This window comes from Ranitomeya imitator, chromosome 2, assembly GCF_032444005.1.
Source record: "Ranitomeya imitator isolate aRanImi1 chromosome 2, aRanImi1.pri, whole genome shotgun sequence".
NCBI classification, from domain to species: Eukaryota; Metazoa; Chordata; class Amphibia; order Anura; family Dendrobatidae; genus Ranitomeya; species Ranitomeya imitator.
In genome coordinates, this window is record NC_091283.1 from 100,946,807 (window position 1) to 100,972,856 (window position 26,050).

At 41.3% G+C, this 26,050-nt stretch overlaps 1 protein-coding gene and 1 long non-coding RNA gene across 2 annotated transcripts in view; one reads left to right on the plus strand and one right to left on the minus strand.

Annotated features, from left to right (window-relative positions):
- NRK (Nik related kinase) overlaps positions 1 to 26,050 on the minus strand; it is a 379,988-nt gene that overhangs the window by 92,601 nt on the left and 261,337 nt on the right. The window contains exons 20-22 of the mRNA XM_069747076.1: positions 13,302 to 13,393; positions 8,460 to 8,575; positions 5,817 to 5,910 (exon numbers count right to left, since the gene is read on the minus strand). Of these exons, the coding sequence (XP_069603177.1) occupies positions 5,817 to 5,910; positions 8,460 to 8,575; positions 13,302 to 13,393 (302 nt within the window). The remainder of the gene's footprint in view (positions 1 to 5,816; positions 5,911 to 8,459; positions 8,576 to 13,301; positions 13,394 to 26,050) is intronic.
- The window catches only part of LOC138661997 (uncharacterized), a 94,900-nt gene that overhangs the window by 66,723 nt on the left and 2,127 nt on the right, over positions 1 to 26,050 (plus strand). The window lies entirely within an intron of this gene.

Genomic DNA, 26,050 nt, shown 5'->3' on the forward strand with positions numbered 1-26,050 from the left:
TTCTTAAAATCCTGTGTGTTAACCACCCTGCATCCCTACATACACAAAACAGGCACATTACAGTGGAGCAGAACAATAATGTTGTTGGAGACTTACCGTAATGGTTTGTAATCTGCAGGACAACAGCTATCAATTTGTTTATGGGCAGCTTAACTTTATAACCGAAAAATAAAAGTGGATTCTACATTTATGATGAATAACAGACACGCTGTTATTATAACGAGCCACCAATAACGTTGACTATGGGTGCTCAGTGTTCTGCCATATGTAAATATTTAATTAACCTCTTTCACAAATTTACTTATACTTCTATAAAATAATAAGCTTTGTAGTTTGTTGGATGGATGAATTTTTGTCGATACATAAAGAATCAAGTGTATTGGGCCAACTACTGCTCATGTTGGGGGTAGGTTGCTCACTCCTGCACAGTGGCCCACTAAGAGATTCTCTTCGCGGCCAATCCGAGCATGAAAACAGTCATATAAGAAAATGATAACAATTTAGTCACAGTTGCATTACAGAAGTTGCACCTACAATGTTTCCTAGATAAAGCTGCAGGTCCAGTGAGTCGAATGGTGGTCCTACTGTCCTTACTTGTGGAATCATAGGGTAACCGATCATAATTTTACTGCTACATTACAGCCTAAACCACCAGGATCTAATCCAAAGAATTTGGACATCAAATATTACATGCTAATTGGGACTGCAGGTTGGAAAATAGGGGACACACAAACAATATACATGCTCGGTGATCTTTTGGAAAAATAGTACATTTCTTGGACTGAACACATGAAAAGCTTGAGCATTAAATTGGTTACGGTAATTGTTGAATTATAAATTTAGGCAGAGTAGGCTCCAACACTTGCCAGGTTCTCTTGGCGCTAATGCTGACTCTGTCAATGTGAGCTGAATAGAGACCATATGTAATAACATGATAACAATCCCTGCAAAAAGTTCTTAACTGCAAGAACAAAGTTTTATCAAACTTTTTAAGACAATTTTGTATTTTTCAACAAAGATTCATGAAAGCAAGAAATAAAGAAGCAGTCTAAAACTGTACGATATGAGAGTCTTCTGACGGTTGCTTATTTCATGAAATAGTCCCAAGGGTAAAGTGCTACAAGCGTTTCCAAAGCTTTTCTTTTTATGTTGAGACTCTTATCAGCTAAAAGAAAGAGGAAAAGTGGCCTTTTAAATTATAGAATTAATTTATATGGAATGTGGGTCACTTAAACGCAATTGTTTAAGCCCATTGAAGAAGATAATATCGCGAACAAAGCGGAATTAGATTTTAGCGCATACTGTCCTTGGAGTATAATGTAGTATTAACGAGATCTTTCAGCACAACTTAAAGTGATTTTCAAGAGATGGAAGGAAATGGCCTCATGCCGTGTAATGAACAGGTAGAAATTTAGATGCTCAGATGCAGGAGTAGATATTACATTTTAGCATGGTGTAGCATAATCAAACTGAGATTGATATCACTTTTGGGATGTTAGACGTAGTGGTGCAGGGCAGCATGGTGGCTCAGTGGTTAGTTCTGGTGTCTTGCAGCACTGGTATCCTGAGATTCACTAAATCTACATTCTCACTTTTTTCATGTGTGAGTTTACTCCCATAATCCAAAACATAATGATAGGTTAAAAGACCCTAGAATAGTTAGTTTCAGTAGAGCTGGCTGCAATCAAGAAGGACAGCTTATGTGGTAGTATGACCAGATTTTGTCTAGTGAAGCCATCTATGTAGTCACCTAAATGAAGAAGCCATCACATAGCCCACTCATTTTGTCTTAATCTTAATCTTTACACTGGCAAACTAAGGCCTCCACACACATAATACTATAGTCAGTGGAACCATCCAACAGCGGGATCGGCCAATAGTCTAATGTATATGGGGACCTCTTGACTCTTCTCAGGTGGGTTTGGCCGGTTGGATTTCCAATGATCTTTCTGTTCTTCTGGAGATAACTGTCTACCAGGATCGAGCTTTCCTGTTTATGGGAAAGTCTGGGCAATAGATGTTGGCCTAAGAGATTGTTTGGTTGGGAGCTATCTAATGTGAATGTGAATGGGGACCTCCCAAAGACGGAGTTGGAAAGTTGGATTTCCAACAGCCATTCCTTCTGTTCTTTCGGAGATGAGTGTCTGCCAGGACTGATCTTTCCTGTGTAAGGGAGAGTTAGAGAAATAGATGTAGGTCTAACGAGTATGTGTCTGACCACTATCTAATGCGTATAGGGGGCTTTAAGTTGGGTTGAAATGTTTCAACTGTGGTGATAAATGTATCCCACATGACAGATCCTATAATCTGACATAATTGCAAATCTTTTTTTCTTTTAGATGTTTTTTCAACCTCAGCACCTAACCACACAATATGGGACATATCAGAAACTGTTGTTGACTGCACATGTGTATTCCTTGTGGGTTATTAAAAATAGTTGATGATCTACATGCAGCCTGGCATTAAGCCCAAAAGATTATGCAAACCATATGTAAAGTATTTGTTGTCAACTTTCTTTAAAGCACTACTGGAATAAAAGGAATACGGTGACAGAATATAAAAAAAATAACAGCTATAATTATATAATATCCACAATAATGTGATGTGCAAAATTTGAATTGATAACATATTTGATGCATACTTTCCATATGTTTGCATGCGTGTAGATTTTAACAATACAAGTAAATATATTTTTTATAAAAGTTAAAGATAAAAGGTTTCATAAATGTGTAATAAATGTGTCTGCAATCTTCTGCACAGCCACAGGAATTTGGAAGCTAGTGATGAAGTCCTGACCTCATGCTACCCCCTAAACATAATTCTGGCCTGATGTTTGATGCAAAAATCCTGGAGAGAGAATTGGACAGAAAACACCAAAGATATTGAATTACTCGACACATGTTTTATACAGATAGCATTGCCATTATAGGCGTTTCTGTCTTGATAGCTCATAATGGGAAATATAATAAGGCTGGGTGCCTAGCAATTTGTGATAAAAAGGCGTGAATGTTGCAATTAATGTATATTGCAAAAATCTGGAATAAAACCTTAACATAGTCTCACAGTATGATGCAATTAACACCGTGGATAATTTCACTATATGTCATGTAAATGTTCTGGCGATTATATAAGGACGGTGACCATATAACAGCAGAATATGTGCACTGCGGATATTTTTTAAATGAACGGTATAAAGTAGTTTCCTGTACTCATTAATTCTTCATCAGTAGAAAGACTAGGACAAAGTGTATTCTAATGATGTAACACTAAATGAGCTTGACCAGCTTAGAGCAGTTCACCGCTATGAACAATTAGTCCTTGCCTATAAACTACTCCGACAAACAGTAGTAATCTATGAAGAAACCTAGCAAAAGTGTTTGATTTCCCTGTAGCGCGACCATAGATACTACAAACAGTGTCTGTTTACATCAATTGACTGATTGCATACTGCATTATAGAAGGGGATTCTACTGTTTGGACAATCTACACTTGGCAATAAACTGATCGCAAAATATCCTCCGGCGATCAGTGGTAATCTGTGAGAAAACCTAGAGTAAGGGTGTGTTTGTAGAAACATAGACCAGAATAGTAGTCTCTCCTGCATGTCCAGGCCGGAACTATCGGGTCTGTCACCTTTGTTGCCAGGGGAAGCACTTACTGACTGGGATAGACCTTTGTACCTGACTTCTGGGGGCGGGTGTGAATTAAAGGGGACTGCATGTGTGGAAACAGGGCTTATTGCAGGGACCCAGCGTGTGCAACAAGAGAGGGTTGACTCCCTCTCCGCAGACCGACGCCAGCTTACAGGCCCGCTCTACAGCGTTACATCCTCTGCGCATACAGACTGTGCAATCCCAGAGGCTAATCCTGGTCAACCCCGACTCTAATGGCAACCAACCAGTCAGTACAACTGACATCCGTTGACTCTTTTCTCAATGCTGGCCCAGCAACATGTGCAGTCCGTAGCTTTGGGACTGCGGCCTTCGCCCAGAGACTTTGTACGTCTTTGGCCGTGCAGCAATCCTTCCCCCGTACTGCCCCTCGTTCCAGGATCACCAGACCACGTATAAGAAGATCAGGATACTCTGCCGCCATACAGAGACAGTGCTTCACCTTTCTCCATGACCAGCTCCGAGACATCACATGCCACCTACGGCGCCATCGTGGGATCTTCCAACCACCATCATCCAGGAACCAGAGTCTGATAAGTTAACCCGTTGTTTCACACCTGTTGCAATTCCTTTGATAAATATATTTTGTGGGCCCGTATGCTTACACCCACTTACTCCCTGCGTGGAGTATTTACTGTTGGGACATATTCTGATATAAAATTTGTTAACTTTTGCTCTGCCTCCTGGTCGTCACTGCATCCCGCGTTCCTGCTAGTACCTCACATGTTCTCACAGAGTCCTTCGCAAACATTGAAGGTTGCAGCTAAGGAAAAGTGACTAGATTGCCAACATTAGAAGTAGCGAATGTAAGAGCTTGTGAGTGATTTAACCTAAGTGTGTTTTGGCTAAAGTGTGTGACTTGTGATTCAATGACTTTGGAATTATGGCGTTTAGGAGGCAGTAACTTGTACTAATTCATTGTGTATATTTACTTGTATATTTACTTTATTCCTGTTTATTTTTAGCAAAGCTGAAATCCACAGACAATATGGGGAGGAGTTTGCTACTCACTGATCAGATGCTTATTGGGGTAGATGTGGGGGAGTACAGTATGATGTAGCTGCAGAAATATGAGACAGCTAGCTGGGTGACAGAAGGTGGGATAGAGGGCAGTCCTGACCTGCCACATCCCAACAACTCTACTGGGTGCAGTATCACAGTTTTCTCTGCTGCAGATTTAGCAGTGCTTGGAAGATTGATTTATGTATAACCCTGCCCACATCTGCAAAGCTGCTAATCAGTGGTGGAGGTGTGGTTGGACCAGCAAGCACAAGGCAGCTACTCAGTTAGTGATCATCTCCTTCTGATAAAACACTGATTTTATTGAAACAAAAGCACAGTCATGTAAGCTGCTCTTAGATCACATAGCAAAAACATGGTGACAGATTCCTTTTAACATAGCAGTAAAAGGTTTAACAGATGACAAAAAAGCATTTAGGGATTAAACCAAGAGGGGTGGTGAGTGGTGACAAAGGCATTAGATAATTAAAGAGAAAAAATTAAATTGTTTAAAAAAAAGCCAGGGCAGCAAAGATTGAGACAGAATGGCTCATTGGTAAAGAAACTAAAAATAATAAAAAAAAATTTGCTACTACTTAAACTGTAAGAAAGGCAAATAGTGTTGTGTCCGTTAAAAAATAATCTGGGAGAAATGGTGAAAGAGGATGAGGGAAAGGGCAATCTAGTAAACTCCTTTTTCTCTATAGTAAATTCCTTGACAGACGACATGATCAGGGACACCATAAACTTTCCATTAAATGTCAGCTGCTTAAACCAGCAGAAAGTATGGTATCGCCTCAAAAAACACTAAAGTAGAGAGTTGCACTGGCCTGGATGGCACACACCCCGAGTACTGCAGGAAGTAAGTCTCCAGATTGATAGACCATTACTTCTAATATTCAAGGATTGCAGAATAGCAGGGTCTGTACCAAAGGACTGGCGCCAATGTGGTGACAAGGCCGTGAGCTCCACCAACTAAATCAGAGTGGTTCATCAGAGTGGAGTCCGCAGTCTTTTACAGATGACAGTCTATGACATGGTGGAATGATTACTGTGGTTTGAGTGATTTCTAAAGTTTGCAATCATTTGTAGTAACCTGGGGAAAATTACTACTGTAAAAGAAAAGAATGTGTCTAAGCACCACACCTTGTCTCCATGCCTGTTGCTCTGGGGTTTCTCCACTTTTCCATCTGACGGTCTTGTCCTTGACACCTCTACTATACCATTGCTAAGTGGTTGCCTGAAAAAAATATTAAAGCCACAAATTAGCTGCCAGGATTCATTGCCAGTGACTTATCTCCATTCCGAACAAAAGGTCGAACTATTGAATTCACAATGGCTGGATTATCCTCTTCCCTGCCGCATCTGTCGGGGGAGAGTCGGGAGGCCTCCCATATATATTAGACTGCTGACATTTCCTGATGAAATTGGTGGGCTTGATCGACTTTTATCTAATGTTTATGATTTTTTTTACATCTTTGCTATTTAGTATCCCAATATTTCTTGGGCTAATCAGGGAGATGTACTGTTCCAACTAAAGTCCACACTTAAAGGTAGTCTGGCACCACCCAGCCCCAATTCAGCTTAAACTTATCAGATAGTCCTATAGAGGGCTTAGCCCTAGTAAAAATCATTCATGTTAAGTTTTCTTAGCTATAGATATCAAAAAACGATATTTGATAACTATGGAAATGAGTACGCTAGGTGCACCCTTGGTGTGCCCAAACTCTGAGTGACCCATTCTAGACCGTCCCCTATATTGATTGTCAGCGCTTGCTTGCCCAGCATGATCGTTGCCAATGTGTGCCTGCACGGACAAGTTTTCAGTCCAGGCAGCACTTACTCTAGGCAATTGAGTGCTGTCAATCAATGAAGGCGTAGAGGGAGAACAGAGTGTTGAGAGCTTGGCCACCTAGCTCCCTCATTTACAAAATAAAGATCATTGTCTCCATAATCATAGCTGACAAAACACAAACAGGTGTCATTTTTATAGGGGTTAAGTCCTGTATATGACTATCTGAATAGTGTGAATTGCATTTCGGGCTTCCTTAGAACTGTGAATCTTCCTACGAGTCCTGACATTGGGTGTTGCTAGTGGAGCCTTATTATGGCATTCTGTAGTTTCCTGAATATAAAGAAGTCTGTGTAAACTAATACTAACTTGTTCTAGCAAAAATATTCAGTTATTTAAACAGGGAAACTAAATCTACGGTGTAACAAACTGTATTAAACAGCAATACCCTAATGTACAATTATCACAGATTAAGTCCAAAAGTATATTTTGTTAAATAAAATAACTTTTTGGAAACGGGACAGTACTTAGCAAAGCTTCATTTATGGATTCAAGTATCTTTAGTAGGGTTGAGCGAAACGGATCGTTCATTTTCAAAAGTCGCCGACTTTTGGCAAAGTCGGGTTTCATGAAACCCGACCCGATCCCTGTGTGGGGTCGGCCATGCGGTACGCGACTTTCGCGCCAAAGTCGCGTTTCGTATGACGCGCTTGGCGCCATTTTTTTCAGCCAATGAAGGGGCGTGGGCAGAGTGATGACATAGGTGTTAGGGGCGTGGACGCCTATCGCCATGTTGTCGCTTGTGCGCTGTAGCGATTTGCACTGTGTAACACCAGCTTTTCAGTTCAGGGACGGACGGGAGAGAGAGAGAGAGAGAGGGAGAGAGAGAAAAAAAAAAAAAAATCCCATTGGCTTTGCATTGGGTTTCGTGTTTCGGTCGATCCTCGACTTTTCGCCATAATCGGCCGATTTCACTCGACTCGACTTTTGAGATAGTCGGGTTTCGCGAAACCCGGCTCGACCCTAAAAAAGTCAAGGTCGCTCAACCCTAATCTTTAGGATTACTATTTCCAATCCACTAGGTGGAATCAACTCTCCACTATATTTGGTTAGACTAGGTCAAACTATGAGCCGAAGTAGGTAACACGAATCCAATGTTAAATATGTACATTGAAAGCTATAAAATATCAAAGTTCTGAATAAAATATCTCAATGCAGACCTGTGATAGAAGTGGAGAAGAAAATGGTCAGTACTTGATCGCAAGTATGAAAATCGCATAAGGAGAATTTGCATGACGAATGCCAGAACTGTGAAACAGCTGAATCCTAACAGTGAGGACATTACTTGTGAAGCTGAGCAGAATCCTAACAGTGAGGACATTACTTGTGAAGCTGAGCGGAATCTTAACAGTGAAGATATTACTTGTGAAACTGAGCAGAATCCTAACAGTGAGTACTTTACTTGTGAAACTGAGCAGAATCCTAACAGTGAGGACATTACTTGTGAAACTGAGCAGAATATTAACAGTGAGGACATTACTCATGAAACTGAGCAGAATCCTAACAGTGAGTACTTTACTTGTGAAACTGAGCAGAATCCTTAGGGTATGTACAGACATTGCGGATTCGTGTGCAGATTTTTCAGCGCAGATTTTAAAAAATACACAGGTAAAACGCCCTGCGTTTGTAAGGTCCGGGGAGGAGAGGGCATGCGCGGTCGGAAATGGCGGACTCGACGCACAAAAAAAGTTACATGTAACTTTTTTTTTGTGCCGACGGTGCACCAAAACACGATGCATCCGTCGCACGACGGATGCGACGTGTGGCAATATCTCGCAATGCGTCGCTAATGAAAGTCTATGGAGAAAAAATGCATCCTGCGGGCAACTTTGCAGGATGCGTTTTTACTCCAAAACAACGCATTGCGACGTACGTAAAAAAAACGCTAGTGTGAAAGTTGCCTAAAGCATTTTTAATACAGTATGGAAGACACCAACCTTTTTTTTTGGATATCATCATCACTGCTGCCAACTTCATCACTGGACGAGGAATAATACGATGCCTTATAGTAGGATCTGCTATTCTCATTCCCCTTTGCTATAAAATTGTGATTCTGGGTGATAAAAAAAAAATGACTAGCTATATCATATTGTTAAAATATATGGTGAGATAGAGATATTCCATAATATAACTTATATTACATAATACAGTATTAAGAACAGTAAGATGGCTGTATAAATGGTACCAAGGTTGGAACGCAGTGCAAGGACTGGCCGGCGGCTCTCCTGACCCCTGCATTGCATTCCAATCTTGGTCCAATATATGGCGGTCTGTGTCTGTCCAACGCTAACCATCGGTAAGGATCAGGCTGTCATGAAGAAGACACCATCATTATTGTGTGTCCAAGGTTGTGGTTCCATTATTCCAAATGCCATTTTGTTCGAGGCAGAATGTGGGTTCAGATCACCATCTACATCAACGTTCACCAAAACATTATTAATTTAAGATAGAGGAAAATGGCTGAGCTCACTCTCCCAGGCAAATTATGTTCTCAAAGCATCTAATTTGTTGGTGCGCAGGAGCAAAATCGTGAATCAATCCCGTGAAACAATATGAATAAAATAAGTTATTCCACCACTCATCGAAATATCCTCCAATCAAAGCCGACCATTTTTATTGGAAAATATTAAAATCCATTAGTACAGTATGTGATCCAAAGAATCCTGTTTTCTTGGGTCACATACTAATGGATTTCAATATTTTCCAATAATTGTTTTTTTGCTCTCATTGATGGTTTTTGATGAGTGTCAGAACAACTTCTCTTCTTCACTGTGATCTCAAGACTGACACTAGGGTTTAGATGATAGTTGCCGACAAAAAGGGGTAAGCTCTATGGTAATGTGTAATTGGTTATTCATCAGTGTTTTGCACCTTTGCAGCCTTCAACTTTTATCACTAGGACCTGTCTGTATCCTTCAATATTTTAGTATTGTGACCAGTTATTGATAAATTAGCCTTTTTTTATGTGTTTTTTTTAATGCCTGTGTTAACTTTTATTTTGAATATGTTCCAGTGTGGAACAGGATGAGGCTGAAAGGGAATGTGTCAGGTCCCACAACTCTATTAACAGAGATGTTGGGAGAATTGTGGACTGCCTGGGCCAATAATATGGATCGGAGGTGGGCTGAGAAGATGCGGCAGCATAGGACTGTCATCTATGCCTGGGTGGTATGACTGGTCCATATCCCTACTGCAACAGCCACAGTTCCCCCATAACAAGCAAAGTCAGAATATCCCCTATTACAGAGCTGTTATATAAGCAATAAGTGTCCTCATTATTAAATAGACCACCTGCTACTGGATGATCCTTTGTTAAAAGTTTAATAAAAAAATTTAATGAAAAAGAAAAATGGGCAGCATGGTGGCTCAGTGGTTAGTGCTTTGCAGCGTTGGGGTCCTCGGTTCAAATCCCCTCAAGTATACTAGCACTGCCACACTTCAAAGACATACTGATAAGGAATTACCCATAAGGCTCACAATCTAAATGTAATAAAGAATTACGGTAAATTTCGATTGTGAGCCCAATGGGGACAATAACGATGATGTCTGTAAAGCGCTGTGGAATATCATGGTGCTTTATAGGTGAGCATAATAATAATATAAAACACAAATACACCTCCCAAACTGGTGTCAGTTCAGCAATGTCCGTGCTGTGTCTCCTGGCACTCACATGACACTCTGATGTCATGTGATAGCTGCAGCCCATCAGTGAATCTCCATCTGATAGAACTATGAAGCCCATCAAGTGCCGCTGCTAGCCACGTGAGTGCAGGGACAAATACAGCTTCAACATCACTGGAAGGGGTTCCCTTACAGTGTCAAATTGTATATGTTGGATTGTAGGATTTAAATATGTCTTCAGATTTTTGCTATTTAATCTTAGTTCAGCATAACACAGAGCCAGAAAGCCTGATTAAAGGGAAATATCACTTATTAGGCTGTGTGCTGTACTTTCAGTACAATAAGTGTTTAATCAGCAGGAGATTTAGCTGGACTAGGTCTCAAGTGCAGAGCAGTCCAGCTAAACTGTGTAACCCCGCCCCCACCACTGATTGGCAGCTTGCTAACAATTGACATTGTACAGACAGTTGTGGGCGGGGTTACACACAGCATTCTCACCACAGGAATTCTATCAAAACTACACCAAGCAGTCCACTAAGTGACAGATCGCTGGAACCCGGCTCTCTGCCTGTACATCATGCTGCTCTCATAATACATAACAAATCCCTCTGCTGACATATTTGCCTTAAGAAATAATTATCCAGTAATGGAGAACCTCTTTAATGCCAGCTAAAGTGGCTACATAAAGTGTCAAGAGCTCAGAAAGTCTCTTCTCAGTTGGGGATGATGTAGAAATAGATGTGAATATCTCCGTTACAAAACTGCAACTGACAGAATTGGATGGGAACATGTAGTCATCCAAGGCTGTATTAACATCTGTGCTAATCATATCATCCCTTTTCCAGCTCCATCATAGAAGTGGATCAAAATAAAATGACAGCAGTGCTGAATTTGTCTCATGATGGACACCAATTAATTATAATGGGGTCCGTCAAATTTCCACTACGCTGTCGGAAACAAAGCCTAAAGCTGTCCATAGTCTCAGGCTCTATACCTATAATTTTTAAAGAATCATATCTCAGCATAGAAATACATAGTAACATAGTAACATAGTAACATAGTTAGTAAGGCCGAAAAAAGACATTTGTCCATCCAGTTCAGCCTATATTCCATCATAATAAATCCCCAGATCTACGTCCTTCTACAGAACCTAATTGTATGATACAATATTGTTCTGCTCCAGGAAGACATCCAGGCCTCTCTTGAACCCCTCGACTGAGTTCGCCATCACCACCTCCTCAGGCAAGCAATTCCAGATTCTCACTGCCCTAACAGTAAAGAATCCTCTTCTATGTTGGTGGAAAAACCTTCTCTCCTCCAGTTACAAAGAATGCCCCCTTGTGCCCGTCACCTTCCTTGGTATAAACAGATCCTCAGCGAGATATTTGTATTGTCCCCTTATATACTTATACATGGTTATTAGATCGCCCCTCAGTCGTCTTTTTTCTAGACTAAATAATCCTAATTTTGCTAATCTATCTGGGTATTGTAGTTCTCCCATCCCCTTTATTAATTTTGTTGCCCTCCTTTGTACTCTCTCTAGTTCCATTATATCCTTCCTGAGCACCGGTGCCCAAAACTGGACACAGTACTCCATGTGCGGTCTAACTAGGGATTTGTACAGAGGCAGTATAATGCTCTCATCATGTGTATCCAGACCTCTTTTAATGCACCCCATGATCCTGTTTGCCTTGGCAGCTGCTGCCTGGCACTGGCTGCTCCAGGTAAGTTTATCATTAACTAGGATCCCCAAGTCCTTCTCCCTGTCAGATTTACCCAGTGGTTTCCCGTTCAGTGTGTAACGGTGATATTGATTCCTTCTTCCCATGTGTATAACCTTACATTTATCATTGTTAAACCTCATCTGCCACCTTTCAGCCCAAGTTTCCAACTTATCCAGATCCATCTGTAGCAGAATACTATCTTCTCTTGTATTAACTGCTTTACATAGTTTTGTATCATCTGCAAATATCGATATTTTACTGTGTAAACCTTCTACCAGATCATTAATGAATATGTTGAAGAGAACAGGTCCCAATACTGACCCCTGCGGTACCCCACTGGTCACAGCGACCCAGTTAGAGACTATACCATTTATAACCACCCTCTGCTTTCTATCACTAAGCCAGTTACTAACCCATTTACACACATTTTCCCCCAGACCAAGCATTCTCATTTTGTGTACCAACCTCTTGTGCGGCACGGTATCAAACGCTTTGGAAAAATCTAGATATACCACGTCCAATGACTCACCGTGGTCCAGCCTATAGCTTACCTCTTCATAAAAACTGATTAGATTGGTTTGACAGGAGCGATTTCTCATAAACCCATGCTGATATGGAGTTAAACAGTTATTCTCATTGAGATAATCCAGAATAACATCCCTCAGAAACCCTTCAAATATTTTACCAACAATAGAGGTTAGACTTACTGGCCTATAATTTCCAGGTTCACTTTTAGAGCCCTTTTTGAATATTGGCACCACATTTGCTATGCGCCAATCCTGCGGAACAGACCCTGTCGCTATAGAGTCCCTAAAAATAAGAAATAATGGTTTATCTATTACATTACTTAGTTCTCTTAGTACTCGTGGGTGTATGCCATCCGGACCCGGAGATTTATCTATTTTAATCTTATTTAGCCGGTTTCGCACCTCTTCTTGGGTTAGATTGGTGACCCTTAATATAGGGTTTTCATTGTTTCTTGGGATTTCACCTAGCATTTCATTTTCCACCGTGAATACCGTGGAGAAGAAGGTGTTTAATATGTTAGCTTTTTCCTCGTCATCTACAACCATTCTTTCCTCACTATTTTTTAAGGGGCCTACATTTTCAGTTTTTATTCTTTTACTATTGATATAGTTGAAGAACAGTTTGGGATTAGTTTTACTCTCCTTAGCAATGTGCTTCTCTGTTTCCTTTTTGGCAGCTTTAATTAGTTTTTTAGATAAAGTATTTTTCTCCCTATAGTTTTTTAGAGCTTCAATGGTGCCATCCTGCTTTAGTAGTGCAAATAATATCTTATCACGTAATTTCCACTTTTCAATGTGCAATACATGACTTTTCTATAAACTTCTTCTGAAACGTTTCCTTCACAGACCAGTATGTGTGAGACCGAGATAGAAAATAATTCTCAGCATAAGTCATGATGACACTTACCGAAATCTTCCTGAAATCTAGATGTACTTCATTTCCAGCCTTCTCTAATTGTTGGGGATAATTCGGCACCACTTGATTATCTTTTGGTGACCCTTAAACGATAAATGAAATGATGAGACAATAATTGCGAGTGTTCTATCATTCATTGTTAGTGTCATTCGCCATCGTGGCATCTGGCACTCTGTGTCATTCCTCATTCATCAAGTATCTTCCTTTTTTCTTAAGGGAAATCTCATCTGAGTTTAAAGCCATGAATCATAAAAGCACTCAAGCAGCGCTCTCGTACCTTTGTAGGAATCGAGAAATCCAAAGTGACTTGTAATAGAAGACGATCAGTAAATAGAGGAAACCCACTGATTAGCCATATGAAGGCACAAACAAAGCGTGATCTGAAGTATAGTGAGGGCACCAATAAAATAAATACCCATCACAATGCAAAGAATATGTCAGGAGACAGAACAAACTCTTAAGTGTTTTTACAGTGAATTTTCTACCTGCGGAGCTACACTGAACTTTTTCTTATGTGTATGTGGGCTTTCCAACAGCAGAAGTCTTGCAAGACAGAAAGAAGTTCAGAGGGAATAAAACAGAAAAAAAGGTGCTCATAGGGTTAATTCTTTTGAGACATGGAGAAAAAGAGGCAAAAAGATGGAAGCTCACCTTGTTGAATTGTGCTGCAGCGGGCACATTGCTAATAGGTGCATTTAGATAGATGTAGCCGGAAATGAATGCTGCCAGTTTCCAGGGTCCTCAAGTCATGTCTACTGGGACCTACTGGGATTCTAATGGTGATTCACAGGAGTAACAAAGTATAGTTTATATAACACGAAGGAAGACAAAAGATGGCTCCTTACCTCCTAAAAACTTTCAATTTTTCGAAATGTAGTTCTTCAATAAGCCATGAAAACCTTGAGGAAGTAATCACAACTATTCCTAAGCCGGGGAAGCCCCCAATTACACCTGGTAATTTTAGGTCTATATCCTTAATAAACTGTGATTAGTGATGAGCGAGTATACTCGTTGCTCGGGGGGTCTCCGAGTATTTGTAAGTGCTCGGAGATTTAGTTTTTGTTGACGCAGCTGCATGATTTACAGCTGCTAGCCAGCCTGAGTACATGTGGGGGTTGCCTGGTTACTAGGGAATCCCCACATGTAATCAAGCTGGCTAACAGATGTAAATCATTCAGCTGAGGAGATGAAAACTAAAACTCCGAGCACTAAAAAATACTCGGAGGACACCTGAGCATGCTCTGGAAATCTCGAGTAACGAGTATACTCGCTCATCACTAACTGTGATCTATAAATATTCTCTAAAATACTTGCGGCCAGAATGTCAGTTCTTCCCTCTCTGATAGTTCCTGACCAGGTTGGATTTGTCCCTGGGAGACAAGCCAAGGACGGCACTAGAAGAGTGATAGATTTGTTGGAGATAAAGGAGACTAGTAAACTCCCTGGTGTACTGCTGTCTCTTGATGCCAAGAAGGCGTTTGACAGAGTGCACTGGGGTTATATAGGAGAGGTTCTGGATAAGTTTAGATTTGTGAGAGATATTAAAAAGGCTATATTGGCCCTATACTCTAATTCGAACATGGTGGTTAGGGCACCTGGCTTCACCTCAGACTGGTTTGTGATGTCTAATGGCACCTGGCAGGGCTGCCCTCTTTTGTCAGTTATCTTTGCTTTGCTAATGTAGCCGCTGGCAGAGGTTCTTAGAACTAATCCAAGTATACATGGAGTACATGTGGGAGATATGGACCATGTGGCAAAATTGTATGCAGATGATGTGATCTCTCACATATCTCTCACATATCTCTCACCGGTGTGGAGGAGTCCCTGGTCTTAGCTGAATTCTCCAGAATCTCATATTACAAATTAAACGCCACAAAGTCTATCATATTCCCCATAAATATTACACCCTTGGAAAAGGACAGAATACTACAGCATTTCCCTTTAAGTGGGAGGAAGCAGGATTTACATATTTGGGAATTAAAATTACAAAATTTGAAAATCTAATTAAGTTGAACTGTGAATCGTTGATTTCGGAAGTTCGTGGGGACTTGGAAAGGCAGACCCTTCTCCCACTATCCTGGGTTGCCAGAATAAATGGTAAAAATTATGTTGCTGGCTAAGATTAACTACTTGTTTAGATGTCTTCCCCTCAAATTTCCAACTAGATGGATAGGGCTCCTACAATCCCTACTTGGTAAGTTTATTTGGAAAAACAAAAAAAACAAGGGTGGCGGTCGGGGCTCTGCATTTCAAATATTCCCGTGGTGGCATGGGTGTACCAAATCTATCTTTGTACCACAAAGCAGCCATACTCAAGGCTGCAAAGGATTGGTGGGATGGGGATCTTAATTATAGATCGGGCTCCAAATAGAAAGACAGTTAGCTCCCCACAGGTCTGCTAGAGTTTTGCTAGAGATCGAGCTACTGATGCCCTTGAATTCGAATTTTCCCTTATATACCATGTCCTCATTGATTTCTTATTGGAATAATCTTGATAGAACACTGACAAAATCCTGATTTAAATTCAAATCTGTAAAAGCGATAGAAGCACACATCTCTGGGTTGTCTCTAGACCTGTGGGTGAAGTCAGGTGTAAGCACCCTTGACAAACTCTTAAATGGCCCTGTATTCCCCTCCTTAGCAGATTTGTCCCAACTTTACAAGATTCCCGAAACGTGCTTTTATCAATACCTCCAAATTTGTTATTTTATCCATTCGTGTACATTTCCAGCTTGGGGAAGCCCTGACCCATCAGACATGATGCAGAAATACTTTAAAGTAGAATACCCAAATGAACATGGATTGTCTCTGCTTTAAAGAATTCTTAATTTGCCAGCGGAGTCGGTCAAACTCCCCTATATGAATGTCTGGGAGGAAGTACTCTTTCTCATCCACCCACGAACACTGGAGTAAAAGAGGTTGGAGAGGTTTTACTGTATTTGGAAACAAGTTTTCCCATTAAAAACGCATCACCTGAATAATTTCCTTCTTTTGACACCTCTGTGAAGTAGCGCAATCTACTATATGGGAGAGAGTAGTAGCGCTGCTGTTACTAAATGATCCAAATTTAGTCGGGACACAGAAAGTCTTCTCATGCTTTACGCCAATGATGGCCACGTAAGCTGCCTCGCTGATTCTCAATAGCTAAGGAGTCTACAAAGGTAGAAGAAGCCATACCTTTTAGAGGGGCCAGTAAGGACCGGCAGAAAGCCCTTATTTTCCCTTTCTCCCATGACAAGACCACCTGAGAGAGGGTATCCATCCACCAGGATAGGAAACCTACTGAACAAAAAGGCGGTACATCTCCTCTGCATCAGTTCAGTTTCCTGTTCTCGTGGAAGCCTACAAGAAGAAACATTTTGACACTCAAAACAGTGATTCTGGTAGCCCTGACATTGGCGCATAGGGTCCCTTCATGCAGGTGTCAGAGGATAGAGTCGTGTTGAGACCTGATCCAGCATATTTCCCCAAAGTGGCCTCTAAATTTCACAGAAGCCAGGAGGTAATCTCACTCTCCTTCAGTGAACCAAAGTCTGAAGAAGAGCAGAGACTTCACATGTTAGATGTCAGGAGAGCCCTGATCCACTACTTAGACAAGACTAGACAGAGTAGAAGGAACAAGTCCTTATTTGTATCTTTCCAGGGAAATAAGAAAGGGTGTAGTATTACAAGGGGGACTTTAGCTAGATGGATAAGGGACGCCATTAGCTTAGCCTACACCTCTAGTGATAGACCAGTTCCTGGAAATCTGATGGCCCATTCCACCAGTGCTGTGGTGACCTCCTGGGCCGAGTGAGCGGAGGTGTCCATCGAAAAAATATGTAAGGCTCCTCTGCTGACCTGTCCTTTGGGAGAAAGGTATTGCAAACGGTGATCCCTCCCTAGGGTGCTTTAATCTATATTAATCTCTCAGGTGGTGCTGTCATGGGAGAGGAGGAAAAATCTATGTTACTCACCGTTAATGGGATTTTACAGAGCCCATGATAGCACCCTTATATTCCCTCCCCCGCTTTGTCACTTATGGTGTGCACTATTAAGGGTGTTAAGAAAAATGTATATGGTGAAGGTTGTGCTAACTAACTGTCTGGAGGTCCTCTCGTGCTCTGAAACCAAACTGATGCGGAGGAGCGGTACTGCCTTTTTATTCAGTAGGTTTCCTGTCCTGGTGAGCGGATACCCTCTCTCAGGTGGTGCTGTCATGGGGTCTATAAAATCCCGTTAACGGTGAGCAACTTAGATTTTGCATTACCCGATGCCCCCATGATGTCACAATTATAATAAAGAACTGGTATACGCTGTCACGGGTATACAATCACTCTACTTTTCCATTATATGTTATGCTTTATTTTGCCAGTTATACTCTGATTTGGGAATAAGGATAATCTTTTGCTCATTTGTTAAATAAAATAATAATACGGTATATTGTTTTAGTAACGTAGGAATATTACGATAACTTAAAGCGTAGTTGGATCTCCGCTTTATTCCATATATGAACCTGTACAATGACTTACAGCTGCAACACACAGCAGCTTTCAGCAGCTATAGGATATTACAGCTGACGCTAGTAGTAGGCTTAAGTGCAGCAATCCCAGTGGATAAATAATTTCCAGCAGTATGAGCCAGTGGGACAAGTGTAAGATGGAGAGCACTTTACTGAAATGCTAGCAATGTAACTTTAATAATAAGAAAGAATTATGTTTATATAAAGACAATGAGCAAGTTAAAATGTACAAGTTGTGGGACTTAGCAGAAATCCCCTGGAAAGCCTCCCTACTTCAGCACTTTTTTACTGTAAATCTGTAAATCTGTTTTTCTCATTGTGAGGGAAGCAGGGAAGTGGAGAGCTTTCAATCGATGGACAAACATCAATTATTCTTACGCCTTAGCCATTTGTTAAAAAATGGAGACTATCACAAAATGTTATAAGTTTTGATATGTTCTTAGAAACTTTTAAAAACTTTGTTGAAAGTGAACGTATACCAAATACAGAATTGAGAGTGCTTTGCAAAATCCCTTTTCATCAGAGGGATCGTAAGTTTTAAGCCAATCACATTATTATTATATTATTATTATGCTTTGCTTATATAGTGCCTTTACAGACATCATCTTCGTGGTCCCCAATGGGGCTCACAATCTAAATTCCCTATCAGTTACAGTGGCTTGTGAAAGTATTCACCCCCTTGGCAGGTTTTTGTGTTTTGCTACCCCTGAACTGGAATTTCACTGGAGGGTTTGCATCAGTTCATGTACAGAACATACCTACAACTGTGAACATTTGGTTTTCTTTTTATTGTGAAGCAAACAACAAATAAGACAAAATAACGGAAAACTTCAGTGTGCTTAACTATTCACCACCCTAAAGTCAGTACTTTGTACAGCCTCCTTTTGCAGCAATTACTTCTACAAGTCACTTTGGATGAGTCTTTATGAGTTTCCACATTTTGCCACTGGGATTTTTGCTCACTCCTCAATGTAAAACTGCTCCAGCTCATTCGAGTTAGATGGCTTCCTCTTGTGAACAGCAATCTTCAAGTCTGACCACAGATTCTCAATTGGATTAAGGTCTGGGCTTTGACTAGGCCACTCCAAAACATTTACACGCTACCCCCTAAACCACCTGAGTGCTTTAGCAGAATGCTTTCGGTTATTATCTGGTTGGAAGGTGAACCTCCGTCCATGTCTCAAATCACTGACAGACGGAAACAGGTTTTGCTCAAGTATATCTCTGTATTTCACACCATCCATCTTCCTCTTGACTCGGACCATTTTCCCTGTCCCTGCTGCTGAAAATCATCCCTACAGCATGATGCTTCCACCACCATGCTTCACTGTAGGGATACTGTTCTTAGGGTGATGTGTTGGTTTGGTGCCAAACATAACATTTACATGGTCACCAAAAAGTTCAAGTTTGGTCTCATATCACCACAGCCTACCTAATACTATTATTAGGTTATTATTTGTTAAGATCATGGTCAGGAAATATTTGCTTGCCCAATTCTTGACTGGTCAGTGTTCTTCAAAAGTGGCTGTACACCTTTAATATTCCAGGTGCCTTCTGGGAAGAGCGAAGAGTCTCCCTAAGCTAGAAGATCGTTGGGTACAGCCGGGACCAGCTGCTTGGAAAGCATCACCAAACCAGGGATTCAAGCTTGAAGAGGCTAATTTGCATATTCCAGGTGCCTTCTGGGAAGAGCGAAGAGTCTCCCTAAGCTAGAAGATCGTTGGGTACAGCCGGGACCAGCTGCTTGGAAAGCATCACCAAACCGCGCGCCTTACGGCGCGCAAATTTTTGCCTGTAGGACATTATTGCAAGAGAGCTTGGCTGAGTAGATTACACAAGAAGGATAACACACAGCAAGTCAACAGGATCTAGGAGCAACATGGCAGATGTGACAACCTACATGGTGAGCTGCAGCATGTGCTACATGTTCACAGATCGACCAGAAGAAGAATCAAATTTCACCTGTCAGAAGTGTAGACTAGTGGCCCTTTTAGAAGAAAAGGTGCGGGGTCTGGAAGAAAGAATAGCAACTTTGAAACTCATCAAAGAGAATGAAGACTTTCTAGACAGAACAGAAGCATCTCTACTGGTCACAGAAGGTGAAAAAAGTGTCAGAGAACCTCCAAAAGCAGATGAGTGGAAGCATGTGACCAAAAGAAGCAAGAAGACCATGGAGAAATCACCAACCACACAACTGAAGAACCGATATCAAATCTTTGTAGAGGATGAAGATGGCACACCTAAGGATGAAGCAATACCAGCAAGCAAAAAAGAAAAGGGCACACAGCAACAAGTGACAGCAAAAAGTACAGCCAAGAAGCAACGAAGAGTGGTGGTGGTGGGAGACTCACTACTGAGAGGCACAGAAGCAGCCATCTGCAGACCGGACATAACTGCAAGAGAAGTATGCTGCCTTCCAGGTGCAATGATCAAGGATGTGACCGATAGGATACCAAAGCTCTTCAGCTCCAAGGACGTCCACCCATTTCTTCTGATACATGTTGGCACCAATGACACGGCAAGGAAGGACCTACCGACAATCTGCAAAGACTTTGAAGAGTTGGGGAAGAAAGTAAAGGAACTGGATGCACAGGTTGTTTTTTCTTCTATCCTTCCAGTAAACGGGCATGGCACCAGGAGATGGAACAGGATCCTTGATGCAAACAACTGGCTAAGACGATGGTGCAGACAACAAGGATTCGGATTCCTGGACCACGGTGTGAATTACTTGTACGATGGACTCCTCGCCAGAGACGGACTACACCTCAACAAACCTGGGAAACACACATTCGCCAGAAGACTCGCTACACTCATCAGGAGGGCGTTAAGCTAGAAGAAGAGGGGACGGGAAGAAAAACATTAGACTCGAACAAAGAAGACCCAGGAAAACATACTCAGAAGGGAGGTAAGAACATTTCTAAAACAATCCACAGCGAGGAGATTGGAACAAAACAGAATCCTCTAAACTGCATGCTCGCAAACGCCAGAAGCCTGACAAACAAGATGGAAGAACTAGAAGCAGAAATATCTACAGGTAACTTTGACATAGTGGGAATAACTGAGACATGGTTAGATGAAAGCTATGACTGGGCAGTTAACTTACAGGGTTACAGTCTGTTTAGAAAGGATCGTAAAAATCGGAGAGGAGGAGGGGTTTGTCTCTATGTAAAGTCTTGTCTAAAGTCCACTTTAAGGGAGGATATTAGCGAAGGAAATGAGGATGTCGAGTCCATATGGGTCGAAATTCATGGAGGGAAAAATGGTAACAAAATTCTCATTGGGGTCTGTTACAAACCCCCAAATATAACAGAAACCATGGAAAGTCTACTTCTAAAGCAGATAGATGAAGCTGCAACCCATAATGAGGTCCTGGTTATGGGGGACTTTAACTACCCGGATATTAACTGGGAAACAGAAACCTGTGAAACCCATAAAGGCAACAGGTTTCTGCTAATAACCAAGAAAAATTATCTTTCACAATTGGTGCAGAATCCAACCAGAGGAGCAGCACTTTTAGACCTAATACTATCTAATAGACCTGACAGAATAACAAATCTGCAGGTGGTCGGGCATCTAGGAAATAGCGACCACAATATTGTACAGTTTCACCTGTCTTTCACTAGGGGGACTTGTCAGGGAGTCACAAAAACACTGAACTTTAGGAAGGCAAAGTTTGACCAGCTTAGAGATGCCCTTAATCTGGTAGACTGGGACAATATCCTCAGAAATAAGAATACAGATAATAATTGGGAAATGTTTAAGAACATCCTAAATAGGCAGTGTAAGCGGTTTATACCTTGTGGGAATAAAAGGACTAGAAATAGGAAAAACCCAATGTGGCTAAACAAAGAAGTAAGACAGGCAATTAACAGTAAAAAGAAAGCATTTGCACTACTAAAGCAGGATGGCACCATTGAAGCTCTAAAAAACTATAGGGAGAAAAATACTTTATCTAAAAAACTAATTAAAGCTGCCAAAAAGGAAACAGAGAAGCACATTGCTAAGGAGAGTAAAACTAATCCCAAACTGTTCTTCAACTATATCAATAGTAAAAGAATAAAAACTGAAAATGTAGGCCCCTTAAAAAATAGTGAGGAAAGAATGGTTGTAGATGAAGAGGAAAAAGCTAACATATTAAACACCTTCTTCTCCACGGTATTCACGGTGGAAAATGAAATGCTAGGTGAAATCCCAAGAAACAATGAAAACCCTATATTAAGGGTCACCAATCTAACCCAAGAAGAGGTGCGAAACCGGCTAAATAAGATTAAAATAGATAAATCTCCGGGTCCGGATGGCATACACCCACGAGTACTAAGAGAACTAAGTAATGTAATAGATAAACCATTATTTCTTATTTTTAGGGACTCTATAGCGACAGGGTCTGTTCCGCAGGATTGGCGCATAGCAAATGTGGTGCCAATATTCAAAAAGGGCTCTAAAAGTGAACCTGGAAATTATAGGCCAGTAAGTCTAACCTCTATTGTTGGTAAAATATTTGAAGGGTTTCTGAGGGATGTTATTCTGGATTATCTCAATGAGAATAACTGTTTAACTCCATATCAGCATGGGTTTATGAGAAATCGCTCCTGTCAAACCAATCTAATCAGTTTTTATGAAGAGGTAAGCTATAGGCTGGACCACGGTGAGTCATTGGACGTGGTATATCTCGATTTTTCCAAAGCGTTTGATACCGTGCCGCACAAGAGGTTGGTACACAAAATGAGAATGCTTGGTCTGGGGGAAAATGTGTGTAAATGGGTTAGTAACTGGCTTAGTGATAGAAAGCAGAGGGTGGTTATAAATGGTATAGTCTCTAACTGGGTCGCTGTGACCAGTGGGGTACCGCAGGGGTCAGTATTGGGATCTGTTCTCTTCAACATATTCATTAATGATCTGGTAGAAGGTTTACACAGTAAAATATCAATATTTGCAGATGATACAAAACTATGTAAAACAGTTAATACAAGAGAAGATAGTATTCTGCTACAGATGGATCTGGATAAGTTGGAAACTTGGGCTGAAAGGTGGCAGATGAGGTTTAACAATGATAAATGTAAGGTTATACACATGGGAAGAAGGAATCAATATCACCATTACACACTGAACGGGAAACCACTGGGTAAATTTGACAGGGAGAAGGACTTGGGGATCCTAGTTAATGATAAACTTACCTGGAGCAGCCAGTGCCAGGCAGCAGCTGCCAAGGCAAACAGGATCATGGGGTGCATTAAAAGAGGTCTGGATACACATGATGAGAGCATTATACTGCCTCTGTACAAATCCCTAGTTAGACCGCACATGGAGTACTGGTCCAGTTTTGGGCACCGGTGCTCAGGAAGGATATAATGGAACTAGAGAGAGTACAAAGGAGGGCAACAAAATTAATAAAGGGGATGGGAGAACAACAATACCCAGATAGATTAGCGAAATTAGGATTATTTAGTCTAGAAAAAAGACGACTGAGGGGCGATCTAATAACCATGTATAAGTATATAAGGGGACAATACAAATATCTCGCTGAGGATCTGTTTATACCAAGGAAGGTGACGGGCACAAGGGGGCATTCTTTGCGTCTGGAGGAGAGAAAGTTTTTCCACCAACATAGAAGAGGATTCTTTACTGTTAGGGCAGTGAGAATCTGGAATTGCTTGCCTGAGGAGGTGGTGATGGCGAACTCAGTCGAGGGGTTCAAGAGAGGCCTGGATGTCTTCCTGGAGCAGAACAATATGGTATCATACAATTATTAGGTTCTGTAGAAGGACGTAGATCTGGGGATTTATTATGATGGAATATAGGCTGAACTGGATGGACAAATGTATTTTTTCGGCCTTACTAACTATGTTACTATGTTACTATGTAATAATTATATTCCATTTTTAGCACCAGGTGGTGTTTCTCTGTGGTATTGGGTTTTACGCATCATGTACTTGGTGGGAGCTTACAGTTTGTAATGTGTTTATTTTCCATCTCCCATTTACATGAAATTTAATTTTAATGTCAAATTCACAGCTTTAGGGGCAATGGTACACCAGCTGCATTAAAGTATAACTACATCTGCCATGTGCCAGTTTTTGTGAACGACGGCTACTGAAGCAATGCCAGTTCTAATTGCAATATTGGACTTTGTGATTTAAGTGCATCATCACTTCCAAATTAAATCACTCGAAGTGCACTGTGTTACCTAAGCTGTCACTTTGCCTCGGGGCAGCTTTGCTGAAAGATTAAATAGCTAGCTGCTATTAAGAAACGGCTTTTCAGCGCTAGTATGCAAATATTGGACAATAAATACATTTTAATTACTCCTCCACTAAGATGAGCTGCAGCTTTTTCGGCGGTTGCAGATTGCACACTTGACATATTTACCTTATCAAGAGCATAGTAAAGTAATGCGTTCGATTTTTCTGATATCGGCAAACTTTTAAGTCGTTAAAATGTCTTCCGGACGATCAGCAGTCATCTCCAAATTTCCTCATGAAGTTGAAAGGAGTTTACAGAAATCCATGCAAATGACTCAGAAACATCCCCAAATCTGGGAGAAGTAATTGTTCTTTTTAAAAGGGTTGTCCAATTAAAATAAAACAATGTACACTCCTCTCAGCAACACCACTATTCCTGCAATGTCGGTGCTGCTGTCCCCGTTAGGTATCGTGACTTTGTTGTGTCAAGTGATCAGTGGCTGCTGTTTGGCTGCAGCTTATCAATATTTTCTTTGGATAGATGTCCACTCTGCGGAAACAGTAAATGCAGCAGCCAAATAGTGACAGCTGATTGGCTGCATCAATCATGTGGCACAATATTGTCTTGTCCACCACTTCGGGTGGTGAGTATGTATTATAGGCATGAATTGATTAAACAGTTGTTATCCAGAACTGGACAACCCCTTTAAAGAGAATTTGTCACCAGGTATTTGCCACCTCGTCTGAGAGCAGCCTGATGTAGGAAAAAAGACCCTGATTCCAACGATGTATCACTTAGATTACTGGGTGCAGCAGTTGTCATACAATCAGAGTTCTTAGATTTAGCATGTAACAGCTCAGAAAGCTAACTCTCCTCACACCACAGCTTTCTATATACATTGTCAATAGACAGTGAGCTGCTTATCAGAGGAGGGAGCGGAGTCGGTCTAGCAGCCGCCTTAACACCAGACCTGGAAGTTATAATGTCCTAGTGATAAAACCTTAATTGTAAGTAAACAGCACACAGCCTATTAAATGACAAATTGCTGAATTCATTGTTTCACTCCATGGCTTATCCATGGTTTTTTTTCCCCTCCTTTTTTTTTTCCTATACTATGTTGTGCATAAATATGTGATTCTTCAGAATTTGTTTTAGTCTTTGCCTGATGAAGAGACCTGTGTAGTCTCGAAAGCTTGCAATTTGTTACCATCTTTTCAGTTAGCCATTAAAAGGTATCAACCACTGAGGACTCTCAATTCTAAATATTTTTGTTTCACTCCGTATCTCCTGCTGCCTTCAGATTACATAGTAAAACCTTCTCAACTGTAGCATAGCTACCAAGGGGGTGACTGCCCCAGGTCCTGAGCTCTGTGGGGCCCACCTGGAGCTGTGCTTCCTAACTATATCAGCGTGTACAGCACACCAATATAGTGAAGCCCCATGGTAGAGCAAAAAGACTCCCTGCACTACCGCTCTCCATTTTGTAGACTGCAGGTCACTTTAAGCCTGTGGTCTACAGAACTGGCGGTGGCCCTGACACACACAGGACATGAGAGTCCCTGTGCCGTGGACTCATGTCCTGTGCGTGGACTCATGTCCTGTGCGTGCAACATGAGCGTGTCTTATCAGGATCGTGGATTAGGTGAGTATATATTACTTTTTACTTTGATCAAAACTTGTGGTGTAACGGTGGAGGCATCAAAGTATGGGTTCCCCTTATACAGTGTAGGAACTTCTGCAGGGGCCCCTCATACATTGTGGGGGCCATTATACAGCATGTGAGCTAATGTTGGGCCATTATACAAAGTGGGAGCTAATATGAATGCCATTATACAGCAAGGAAGCTAATATAGGGGCTAATATACAGCAAAGGAGCTAATACAGGGGCCCTTATACAGCATGGGAGATAGTATGGGGCCTTTATACAGCGAGGAAGCTAGTGCAAGGGCCCTTTTACCCCAAACTTTGTCCAATTTGCCAAGTTACCATAGGTCGGTGTCCACAGGATGATCATGACGACGGGCATGGGGGTCTTCAGCAGACCCCCGACTGTCATAAC